The 12,978-nt window shown below is 41.8% G+C and overlaps 1 protein-coding gene across 1 annotated transcript; it reads left to right on the top strand.

The window, feature by feature from the left end:
- Window positions 1–8,635: 8,635 nt before the first annotated feature.
- Window positions 8,636–12,864, top strand: LOC137865952 (FAST kinase domain-containing protein 3, mitochondrial-like). Its single transcript, XM_068701557.1, has 10 exons — window positions 8,636–8,707; window positions 8,956–9,866; window positions 10,060–10,210; window positions 10,298–10,485; window positions 10,615–10,783; window positions 10,987–11,072; window positions 11,226–11,397; window positions 11,547–11,616; window positions 11,746–11,860; window positions 12,001–12,864. The coding sequence occupies exons 2-10, from the start codon at window positions 8,985–8,987 to the stop codon at window positions 12,097–12,099; spliced, it is 1,932 nt and encodes a 643-aa protein (XP_068557658.1). The 5' UTR covers window positions 8,636–8,707; window positions 8,956–8,984; the 3' UTR covers window positions 12,100–12,864.
- Window positions 12,865–12,978: the final 114 nt, after the last annotated feature.

Here is a 12,978-nt window from a genome sequence, read left to right as displayed (position 1 = left end):
CTGTAGTCACCCATAAAAGCCCTGACACCCGACTTCGTTCTACTGCAGTGATGCAATCAATCAGAAGTGTAACACAAGGCTGACTCAGCCAGTCAAGTACCTCTGTCTTTCAAAAGGGCCTCGGTCCCATTCGCTTATGCACAAACCATAGCCTTGCCTGTAGCTCTGGCTGAAGGTTGACAATTAAAAGTGTCGACTTCTAAATTTTGACAAAAACTTTCCAAGTGTAAGAAATAGAATGAAGTCACATTTAACTCAGAGTCCGACCCGTAGTGGCAGGTTTCATTTATTTATCCAAACATTTCATCCATTGCGTGTCAGTGCCATATGCATGGGTTGAAACAACTTGAAACAAGTCCATTGAAAACACAATGGAGTTTTTGCTTGATTTGGTCCATTTCGATCATGTATACTTCACATTGCTGCTGACCAAAGCACACCGTAGCTTTTCAGAACTTCTGATGCTTTTTCCTTAACTTCCTATCAGACATTGATCTTTCCCATTTATTTCCCTGCAGCATGAACATCAAGCTCGCTTGAAGTCATTTGTCACATTGGTCTTATATATTTTGTAATGTGTGCATAAAGTTTGGAATTGACTGGCTATAGAACATGTAGATACAAGGGAATACCTTTCACACATCAGATAGTCCACACACTGTTGTGGTTGCAGGTCCATGCAGTTGTTTAATGAAGTCTAATTTCAATGGACGAGGCCATTCACCCGTCAGCTAATCATTGCGCGCTATTCAAATGAAACTAACACATAATGTGATTGGACGCACAATGTGTTTGGACACACTGTCATTCCTTACACCTGGCGCCTAGTGTTGAGTGCAGATGTTTGCAGTTCATCCTCCTTAGGAGTATCACAGCTAGATTCAACAACTTTCAAGTTTTTCACTGTCCCAGTTAACTTTTACCTGCATTGGGCAGTGTGTTCATTCATTCCAAGGCCTTTAAATATAATTATATATGCAACATATTAGTCATTTGATTAGTGTTTGAGTGAATGAGATTTACACATTTTTCACATTTCTTTATTGCAATAACGAAGAGCATTTATGAGGACATAATGTATATTTGATCCCATAATATTAACGGCAAGTTGCTTGTCCTTACGGGACTCTTAATAAGACTGAAGTGTCTGTGAACCCAGACAAGGACTCTTAGACAAACTGCCTGTGGACCGTAAAACGGCTGAGCACTTCATTGCCTCAGATTTTGACTTTCATTATGCACACACACACACACACACACACACACACACACACACACACACATGTGGGCACTGGTCTTTTAAAATGTGCATGTCTCTCTGATATACAGAGTTATATCAGAGATGTTTCTCAGTGAGCTCTTCATGCAGCATTCACATTATATCAGGTGGAAGGTAGTGATGGGGAGGTTTATGACTTGTTCAGTGTTCACATCAAGATGGTGATTGCTTCCTGCTGTTTGTTAGACCTCGTGTGGAGGTTACAAATTCTGTGCATGGTCCTTACATTTAGGCTGTTACCTTGAATGATGTGCTTTGACTGACATGAAGTTGCTTTCCAGACACTTCTGTGCCGCATACTAAATGGAATGCAGAAATTTTCTGAAGCAGAAATATCCACAGATTGACAATTATTATTTCTATATTAACGATGGATCAAATTACTTTGAGTAATTTGAGAGGTTTCACTCATTGTGCTGAACCCACAGGCCACTGAGCTCTTTTCCCTTTAACTCTACATGCAGTTCTGGTTCTCTCTCACCACTTTCTTCAACTGCGTGTTCAGTTCCAGTTACACAGGCAGCTGGTTTCATCAAAAAAGCTCTGATAAACACGCAGTACACGACATGCCCAGCACATTACATTACATTACAGTCATTTAGCAGACGCTTTCATCCAAAGCGACTTACAATAAGTGTATTCAACATCAGTATTCAAGAGAACTACTAGTCACCAGAAGTCATAATCTCCTTTCTTAAACAAGTATCTAAGATCATAAACCAGAGCAAAAGTACAGTGCAGAAACAAACAAACAGCAAGCAGACTGAGTTAGCAACTAGCTGGTGAACACAGTTTCTGCTTCATGTGCAATGCAATGTTAACCAAAACATCTTAATGAGGCCACAGGGTAAAATTAGCTATAATAGTTTGTGTGGTGTTCTGTCTTTGAGGAGCCAGGAACAATTTGAATCTTGCTTTAAGTTGGAAAATGACAATGACATCCACATAATATGAAAGCAACATAAAACCTACCCACAAACTGCAGCTTGTTGATTTTCCTGAACTAAACTATTTTTAATCAATTTTATGTATACCACTCTCAGAGTGGTTTACAGCCTGTATACGGGTTCTATTTTTACCAAGGTATAGCGTCAGTATCTCTGGTAATGTTAAGCCATTGCAAAGTAGTGCTGCAAATATGTGAGAAAAATCCCTTTATGACAATATTAGATTTCCAGGATTTTTTGCATTAATGTAGTTTGATTCAACATATTTAAACAGCTAACAAAACCGGCTTTTTGAGACAAGACGCATTCTGTGTAAACCTCTGCTGCACCTCACGTCTTCACCAGATTCATGATACTGTCACCAGTAGCTCATTGATGTGCAGCTTTGGTCTCAGACAAACACACTTTTTTAGGCTTCTGTGCCGGTGACAGCCGTGGCCAGAGGCATTGTCTTTTCGCGCTGTCAGTCTTCAAATTTGGCATCACCGTCCACCTGGACTCAAGGAGGAACTGAGTAGATATTGGTGGTCAAAGGTGAAAGGTGAAAGGTCAAGGTCACTGTGACTTCACTTCCGGCCCATCCTTATTAAACTTTATTTCTAACCTACATCGTTTAGTTTGACCTTTTATGCCTTCTCTTTCTCTTGTTCCCTCTATCTCCACTGCCCTGTTTCCCTCCCTTTCGTATCTCACTTCATATGTGGTCTAAACAAGGTGAATAATTAGCACACAGAAGCTCAAACAGAACATACTCTGATGTTCTAGCAGAGAAATCTGACCCCAGTGGAGAGCGCTGTATTGATATGTGAACTGGGACCACCCGAAACAAAATTAGAAAGTTATGAAAATTGAGTTATCTCTCAATGGCCTATAAATAACTGTGGCATAGTTGTGAGCATGAGCATTGTTCTATGATATGTACTGGCTGTTCTCTCTCCACATGGAATTCTCAACCACCTTACCCTTTCTCTTTCTTCCCCAATTTCTTTCTCCATTTCCCTGTCTGTGTCTCACTCACCCCCAAGTTTTCTCTCATCTTGTGTTTTGTTAGGGAGGGCTGATTCTTCATACTTGGCTGAGGCTTTATGGACAATAAAGATCTGATTTCAAAGTCCGGCAGGGTGTTGGGCCTGGGGTCTTGGCTCACAGCTTTAGTTGCCTGCTGGGAGGAGACACTGCACAGCCCCTAACCAGATGGCCATCAGCCCACATACAGTAGATTCCTATTGTACATGATGTGTATTGTTCAAATTCTTGTCTGTGTGCAGCTTCATACTTCACCAGCACACAGTCACCTCGCTGCACTGATCTCCTCAAAGTGACCACTAGCCGTGTTATAATATTTTGACATTGCATATTGTGTATACTGCAGTATTGAAAGCAAAAAGCATTTTTCTTACGAGCTCTTTTTTCCGGTAAATAGAAGACAAAGATGTGCATATACAGGTTGTGCATGATAGGGATGGATATTCCAGCTGTTGGAGTTTCCTTGAATGCGCCCATGCGGTTGAATGCGGGTGACTCCTCTAGCCTGAGCTTGCAACGGCATTGCCACATAATTACAAATCAGAAAAAAAGTTCAGTGTGTTGAATTACCAATTTCATTCCAGTTTTAATAATAAACTGAGTTAAGACCAAGTGACTGCTCAGCACTAAATCAGTCCAAATACGATTTGATTTGGCAGCGATTTGCGGTTTATGACCTTAAACCATCAGTGTGGTCCATTAAGTGTTTCTCTCGCTTCTCTCTGCCTGTTAGTTCCGCAACAGATTCAGTGTCCTGCTCAAAGACACTTCAGCAGGGCAAATGCTAGCCAACACAGGAGCTGTAACCAGAGTTTACTCTGGTTTCAGTGTCTCCCTACCCTCCCTACCTTCCCATGACGCCATGATGACCTTAAACAGTTCTGTGATCAACTGAAGTCCCCTTAGTTGTTTGTTCCGTGACTGTTTTGTCTCAATCGCAGCTCAGAGTGAAGATATGTGACGTGTCCTTCTACATCTGTAGGGACTTAGTTCAGTGTTGTAAACGCCCTGATAGATACGGGAGCTTCACTAGGAGCTGCCAACAGTGCATTTTTCAATCATTACATTTAACTTATAACTCTGTTTTTGTTCTGTAAGATGAGGTAGCAGAGTGAAATACATGATACTGTGTTTTAGAGAAAGAGAAGAACGATGCCCCTGTGTCAGACCTTTTTAATCTACTCTTAATGTTTCCTTTTGCATCCCTAAACTCCAACAGTTTGCATATGGGCATGTTAAAGTCAAACGCATTTATTGTATTTAGTTTTACGCTGGTTCACTCTGATACAATTTCACACAATCACAGTCCCTGTGAAGAGTAGACTCCTTGCTGTTTCAGTATAGGTGGGTTTGTTTCATAGCTAGCATTTCATACAATTGTAAGCATTTAGTTTCATCAATGCCCTGGATAATGCAGCTAACATGCTAAACTGAGATGGTGAACACGGTAAATACCTGCCATGTAAGAATTCTCACTGTGAGCATGGTGCCCTGCTAGCGTTAGCATATAGCTCAAAGCATTTCTGTGCTTCAGTACAGCATGGACTCTTAGTCATGTTTACCAGAACTCACAGTGAATATAGAACCTAAATAGCTGTATCCGCAGTCACAGTGGAGCATTATAAAATACTGTTAAACACTGTACTGTATACTGTGTCGTACTGAGTTTGGATAATCTCATATGAGAAGGTACATCTGTACAGAAAAAAAGAAAGAAAAAGAAATCTGTTGCAATAACTTCTGGTTTCCCCTGGGGTCTGTCACTGATTGAAATGAAAGAGCATTGGTCCGGGTTATGGAGGGTTCCCTCCCTCCCTCCTCCGCCTAGGAAAAGCTAACAGGCCTAACCCCTGTCCTGCCACACCTATCATACGGCTACACACACATTCCCCCTCTCACACTGCTTTCATCTGGGCGTGAAATGGATTCCTACTGTCTGCCAGAATGCACCACCTATCTCTGGATGTGATCCTCTTTCACGCTCCTTCTCTTTTCCTGTCTTTCTTTTTCTGTACCACACGTGTGCCCTTTTGTTTCCATAGAAAAAATGCCTCGCCCGCCCTCCAAAGACCACAAAACACATTCCCGGGGCGGTTATGCTCGAAAATAGATTTATAAAAAAAAAAAAAAAAAAATCCCGTCGGAGCTAATATTTTATGTGACAACTTGAATTAAATCTAAATCAGAAACACATGACGGCCCTAACCTTTTAAAAACAAACCACAGTCATCCCTGGAATCCCCTGGAGAATGGCATGTTCATGAAATTCCTTCATAACTGGCACACACACACACACACACACACATACTGAAAGTGTGACAGAGGTTGTAGTATAAAATATTGATACCTCCCGCTGCCACATGATTTTACATGTCTAGAAAGACTGTTTTCAAAGTGGAAGGAACTAAAGTTATGCAAAATGATGGTCTTGTTACAGCAAGAGAGTACACGACTCTCCCTGAGAATGGCTGCAATCTGTCAACAAAAGCTACATAATTTGGTGTGATTCAGATGGATCCTGCTTTCTCTCTCTCATAGGGCTGGGCCAGTGTCAGCTCAGTGACCCTTTTGTAATTGGACACACATTATTTGGATCATAAACAACACAACCAGCTGACCATCTGGAAGAATGGGTTGTTACTCTGCAGAGGGGCGACAGTAAGGAGTGAAACCTGAAGGTTCCAATGAACCAGACCTGATCCGTTCTCAGTAAGGTCACTTGACTTGTTCAAGTGATCTCTGGCAGAATCTGATCCAATGGTGCCATATTAGTAGAGGGGAAAAAAAAAACACTTAACTGTGTGGTGTCTGTGCTTAGCTCTCAAGTCAGCCAGCTTTTATTGCTTTATAAATAACTTGTCACCTCGTTTCAGGGGATTATTTTATTGCTGTAAAGGCAGATCTATAAAGGGAACGGCAAATTCATAACATGGGACGGAAAAGCTTTCACTTTCTTAGTTCACATTGTAAATAGAAAGTTAAAGAAATGCATTCTAGTTCTAGCTTTAAAAGTGGACACAGAGTTTAGCAATTATAGAACAACTAATATAGAAACCTAGATCTGCTTTATAATCAAAAGACATGGACATGTCACTGTCTATGGGACCTTACATTTGAACTGAATCTCTACAGAGTGCAACAACAGTGTCATGATGCCAGAGAACCAATTTAACATATTTTTTTTCAAATTTTTAAAACTTGAGTGTCGATGAGATACATTTCCCAGGGAACTTAACCATTTGGACTGTGTTATTTTTAATCCAATAGCAGCAATAATTTAGGCAACACAGGGACAGAGTAGACATGAGTAATGATAACATCACTGCTGAACTTTTGATTATTAGATTAGATTTGGCCAAAGCGTGATGTGATGTTATTCCCATACGTTGTGTGTTTGTGTGTATACAGAGAAAGATGCTCATGTACTAGAATGTGTTTCCACTGTTCCACATTTCTTTTTGTCTTTTTTTGTTTTTTCTGTTTTGAATGTTAAGTGTTTTTAATGACATTTCAAAGGTGTGTTTTTGTCACAACGAGCTGCGTACTCAGTGAGTTATTTTTTTTATATATTTTTGGGCTGAAGAAATGATGCTGCTTGTTTAAACGTTTCACAGCAGCAGCGCAAATGTATTTCCAATGAAATGAAAAACTGACAAAATTTTTGACACACTTTTCCACTTCCCTCACACAACACACACACACACACACACACACACACAAACACACACGTGGACACACAGCCAGAGTGACTGTTCAGTGTGATTCATCAGCATTACCGGCAGAACAGTAACTTTATTATAACAGATCTTATCTGTCTGCCCTGCTCACCATTTGAAAGCTCTGGGTCTTTTTACTCTTTCTTCTTTGTCCAACTCGTGTCCAGAGGGCTTGTGGTGTTGCAAATAGATAGAAGGGGATCCAGCCAGATGGGTAACACACACACACACACACACACACACAGATTGTCTTGGAGATATGGGGTGCAGATGACTTTCAGATCAGCCTTCATACGCTGCTCTGTGTCTCGCCAGCCACACACAAACACAGAGCACTCAACAAATGTGCTTTTTTAACAGAAGCACATTCCGGTATTGACCTTCTTAAACTCCAGTATCACAATCAATGCTCATCACTAAAACAGGCAGCCTACAACCTCAATAATGACCAGAAGGAAAACACATGGAACCCACACATGTGATCTGCAAGCGTTGCTGAATAAAAGAAAATTCTGCATTTCAGCTGCTTTCTCACACACGTGCATATTAGAGCTAGGGCTAGGGAATAAAATGTTAAATTGTTGTCATTTGTTTGTTGAATGTTTGAAACTCTATTTCCAGCTTTTTGTGATTCCATTATGGTGCACATGTGTTTAATGCAAGTTCTCTGCTGTGCAACATATTTAAATATGGATAAATTAAGCTCAGCTGTGTCTCGAGTCATAGTGATCTGAGGAAAGTCAGTTTGTTTGTGTGTAGCACCATCTTGTGGGAATTGTTAGAAGCTATCGGCGCTGTGCAGGACCACGAAGGAAGCTGATGTTAGTCATCAAGTTTGCTGACGAAACGTTCAATATAGCAACGCAACTGTATAAAACTGAGTTTAGAAAAGTTATGAACGTGTTATTCGAATGATACTGTGAGTTCACACTCACAAATAAATATAAATCATTTATCAATGTTCATCCTCATCAACGCAATCGTTTGCTAATGCTTTATAGATCAGTTCTAAGCTATTATTAAGAACAACTTGTGAGTTGCTTTATTGTGTAAAATCCCTCTGGGAGTCTTTTTAACTCCTTAATTCATAAGGCTCTAATGGAGAGCTTGTCTGTTGAAAAAACAGCGGAAAATATTAATAAAAAATAATTTGTTAATTTATTAACTGCAGACTAGTGCCTAATTTGGAACCATGAAACCAGCATGCAATTATTAATGGTATATATATATATATATATATATATATATATATATATATATATATATATATATATATATATATATATATATATTATTTTATTGTTATTATTATTATTATTATATTATGTATATTCATTCTGTATTACAGTGTGTTGAAACATATTCATGAACTCTAAATGATTAAGGAATGAGACTTTGTTTTATTTCAATTTTTGTTCTGATCTAAATTATGAAATTAACGATTCAGTGCTGCTTATGAATATGAAAATATGAAACTGGGTTTCCTGCAGGCCCCCTCCACCTCCACCTCCACACCTCCACACCTCCCCGCCACTTCCTTCGGATCCGGAGCGGCTCGGCCAATCGTAAAGCACGTGAGCGCACGTAAAGCAGCCGGCCTGCAGTCTACAGTTTGCCCTCAGAGGGGCAGCACGTGTAAACACATGTCATCTTACACAAGCTGTTACCAAACCCTGAAGGCGACTTTTGTAATATGTTGCAGCCCCTCTTCTCTTCACGGTACTCCTGTCTCGCTGAAGGTAAGTCGTCTCTAATCTGAAAGGCAGAGTTGAGTTTCTTTGCCGCAGATATTGTATGTAAATGTAAATTATACGTGTAAAATAATGTAAGAAGCCGCTACTTTCATTTTAAAGTTGGCTTGTGTAACTGCGTCCTCGCAATGTGTTGAATCCTCGGATCTGTCTCTTAACAAAGACCAGCCCTGTGTGTAAAAGCAGGGACATGCGCTGACAGCGACTTTTCTCCTCTTGACTGTGTTGTGAGACAGGAAGAGCTCATCACGACACGTAGACAACCATGAAGTCCATCGCCTGTTTCTCATCGTCTGTCAGAGCGGCGTGTCAGCACACCGCGGCTTGTTTCCCTCTCACCCGGGGTCTTAATCTGTGCAGTCCAGTGGACAGATGCTCCGATGTGCTGTTTGCCAGCAAAACTGTTGTTTCGCTACAACCGTGCGTAACCGGCGTGCGCACGTTTCACAGCGCGCAGGTTACCAAAGCAGCGGTCCAGCAGGTGATTGCATCACCTCTCCCCGCCCCGGTGCCCATACCAGGGAGAACTGAGGATCCACTGAACGTGTACCAATGTGACAGACGCATGCCCCCTAAAACGGCTGCAAGACCAGCAACACACCTATCTCCATACGTCCCGTACACCGTACCACAGAGCAATGCAGCCGCACTAGTCAACATCCAGACTCTGATTGAAGGGGAGGTGATCCCTGAGCTGTGCTCCAGGCTGGCAGACTTCCCCAGCAACGACAGGGCAGATGGACTGGCCACTTTACTCGGAGCATGTGTTGAATTTGGCCTGGAGGCCCACAGCCCTCTAGTCCTCAGACTGATAAATGAGTGTCTGGAGGTCCTCTCCGGCAGGGACATCTTGGTGTCGCAGCTCTGCCACCTGGGTGAGGTGGCCTGCGCCCTGGAAGGCCGCCAGTCAGCCGTGGTGACAGAGGTCCTGGACTGTCTGTGTGCTGCGGTAGAAGAGGATGTCGTCTCTCCCAGCGAGGCTGCCAGGATCTACTCCCTGATGGCTCTGTGTCACGACCCTGCCAGCCTGCGGCAGAAAGTTATGCTGTCCACTTTGCACAGACGCACACAGAGGCTGGTCCACCGGCTGAAAGCCAGTCAAGTCAGCGACATACTGCAGTCCCTGTTGACGTTGCAGCAGAGACAGGTAGGTAGAGACTTCTCAGCTCCTCATTGATTTACACATGTAGGAACATCTCACACCTATGTGTTTGGCTCTTTGCTGCAGGTCTCTTAAGGGGCACTGAATGTGTTTCTTTTCTCTTATTAAAGTATCACCCTGTAAGTGGTGTCTCTACACTGAAAAGTTAGGGATCATAACACTGAGCTTTGTTTCACAGGCCATTTCCCTGGTGCTGAGGCTGAGTCACAGAGCATCACGGGTCTTAAAAGCTTTTAGTGATGATGAAGTTATCAAGGTGCTCACTGCGCTCATGATCCTGGGACATCATGATGAAGAGCTCCTGTCTGCTATGGAGAAACACCTTCCAGGTGTGGTTTGATTTCCTCACACGGTCTTTACACGTTAGTGTACATGTACATGAAGTTAATCCTGAAGTGTGTGTGTGTGTGTGTCAGGGAGGCTGGGAAAGTGTGATCCGGAGCTGATCAGCACCGTCATGGAGTACTGTCTGCAGATGAGGTGCCGCTCTGAGCCAATCTTCGAGGCTGTGGCAGAGAACTTTGTATGCCATGCTGAGCGGCACGCCACCCTTCAGATTGCCAAACAGATTGTTGCCATGGGGAGACTCAACTATCTGCCACAGGTGAGGAATGTTAATCATGTTGCAATACTGCTTCTAAATCAAAGGACTGTGATATATATTTGATTATTGGAAGATGATGCGTCTGCAAACAAATACTCTGCTCTACATGACGTCTTCTTTATTCCTCAGTGCTCCGGTGAGATGTTTAAAAAGCTGGAGAGCATTTTGGCAGCAAGGTTTTCACAGTTCCAGCCTCGCTCCCTGATAGAGGTGTTGCACGCCTGCATCCACCTGGAACGCTTCCCAGTCAACTACATGTCCAAAGTCTTCAGCCCCTACTTCCTACAGAGGCTGCAAGGTATGCAAACGGCTGCTTCCCCCCAAAAAAAATAGCAGACATTGTAGGCTTCATTAAAGTAGACTTAATGACAGAGCGGTTGCATTAGATTGTATAATGTATATGTGATTGTCATGCCACTCTTTTTCGCATGGTGCTGTCACTCCACATATAGAGTATGTATGTAATGTCTGTGATGTAAGCTGTCCTTTTCTGTCCGACAGCACAGGGGGAGCCATTGGACAAGAACGCACTGGGACAGCTGACACAGCTCCATCTCTCCACCTCATTGGAGTGCACTTACTACTGGGTGAGCTAAAAGTTTGATCAGTGCGTTTAGTACTATTTTCACTGAGCGTCGGAGTACTTTTGCGGTAGTTGCTGAGTAATGTCTTCATAGAAAACTAGTTGAGTCAGATAAATGATAACTGTAATGAATTCTCCATGATTCGTTCCTCACCAGGGTCCCAGACTGCCCTACTTCCTCCATGTGAAGAGGTTTTCCTCGGTGGACCAGGCCTTCGAGACGCCTATGGAGAGTCTCCTCTACAAACAGGTCAAGGGGCCGCTTACAGAGCTGCTGGGGGGGAAGCTTTACTCCACTAGAATCTTTACTCCCAGCGGCTACACAATAGGTAAGCAGTAGTAAATATACAAAACGATATGATCTAACTGGGGAAATATCAATTGAAACCAGAGGTTAACTTAGATTCAGAAAGAATCAACCGTGTGGCTCCTTTAGTTGACGGCTAACCTCACAGAATCCATGTTCACTTTTCTCCAGATGTGGAGATGTGCCTGGATGAGAAGGGATATGTTCTGCCTCTGTCTCAGTGGGATCACACTTACAGGAGGTGAGACACACACGTTCTGCAGAGCGATTCATTTACATTTTGAACCAAATGAAAGGGAGCTGCATGACATTTGTGCCTATTCTGAACTGATAATTTGAACTTCTCCTTTATGTCTTGTGTCATGTGTAGGATGGCACTATGTTTGGATGGTGAAAAACGTTTCTGTAGCAACACACAGCACCTGCTGGGGAAGGAAGCCACTAAAAGGAGACACCTCCGCAGGATGGGCTACGAGGTGGTGCAGGTACGCTTGAGAAACTAGATCATTGCATATAGGCACCACGGCTTTGCTCATTTGCATCTACAAATTGTTTTTTTTTTTTTTAATGAGCTCCACTGTAAGAAGCATAGCGGTCATTAACCACTCATCATTTTCTCTACCAGATCCCTTACTTTGAATTTGAGAAGCTGAGGACTCAGGAGGAACAGGTCCAATATCTTCACAACAAGATCTTTCCCACCATCTTCAAGTTCAGTCACTGATCTTAGTTTCCTAACAAGTTCAACCAAAGATTCTTCAGGGACTTTGATTGGTTGGTGCTTATGTTGTTGTACAAATCAATCAACCTTCCAATGAACTGCATGAACATTTAGTGAAGTGATGCTGCGCACTGATTATGTACAATATGAAGAAGATGCAGGGCAGAAACAGAAATACTTTTATGTGTTATTCAGCTCATACATATCCTAATGCAAGGATATTAGTTCACAGTCCCAACCTGCCTTGTTTTGTGTGTCAAAGTAAAAAAAAAAGTTTTGCAAAAAGACTTGAACAGATGAAGATGAATCAAATCACGCCCACTTCCTGCTGGTAAAAACGTGTCCGTCTTAGCAGCTGAATGACTGCTGGCCATTTGTGTGTCATTATATTCAATATTTGCACCTGATAACTTCTGTTCAGCCTTATTATTAATCGCTATTGTTACACTGAGTTTGCCACTGATTTTTAAGGAGCAAAACTTATGAAAATAATACTGCCCATTTTTGTATTCTGTTAATTTATTCTGTTAAATGGACATAATATTGACTTTATGTGATGAATGTGAACATAAAATACGAGTGGTGTTGTGTCAACCTTTGTGCCGTTTCTTTGGGATAGAGAAAATAATGTGACCTCACTTACTGGACAAGATGTCTGAGATGTTTGAATTGAAATGTACAAATGTGTGACTTGAAATATGCTTTTATTTGATGTTTGAAGATATACTGTAACAATTTTAATTTATTAAACTGGTGGTTGATTCTTCAGTTGATTGAACATTTTACGAAAAATGTACAGAGTGTAATTAATTTCAGATCTGTTGTGAAAAAATGTATTAACAGGTTTACATGTCAAGAAGTTCCCCTACTTTATTAATACCA

The sequence above is a fragment of the Cebidichthys violaceus genome, unplaced genomic scaffold, assembly GCF_023349555.1.
Source record: "Cebidichthys violaceus isolate CVI_PGR_0920_01 unplaced genomic scaffold, fCebVio1.0.p SCAF_11, whole genome shotgun sequence".
NCBI lineage: Eukaryota > Metazoa > Chordata > Actinopteri > Perciformes > Stichaeidae > Cebidichthys > Cebidichthys violaceus.
The sequence above is the reverse complement of the archived record's forward strand: the minus strand, read 5'-3'. Positions and strand labels throughout refer to the sequence as shown.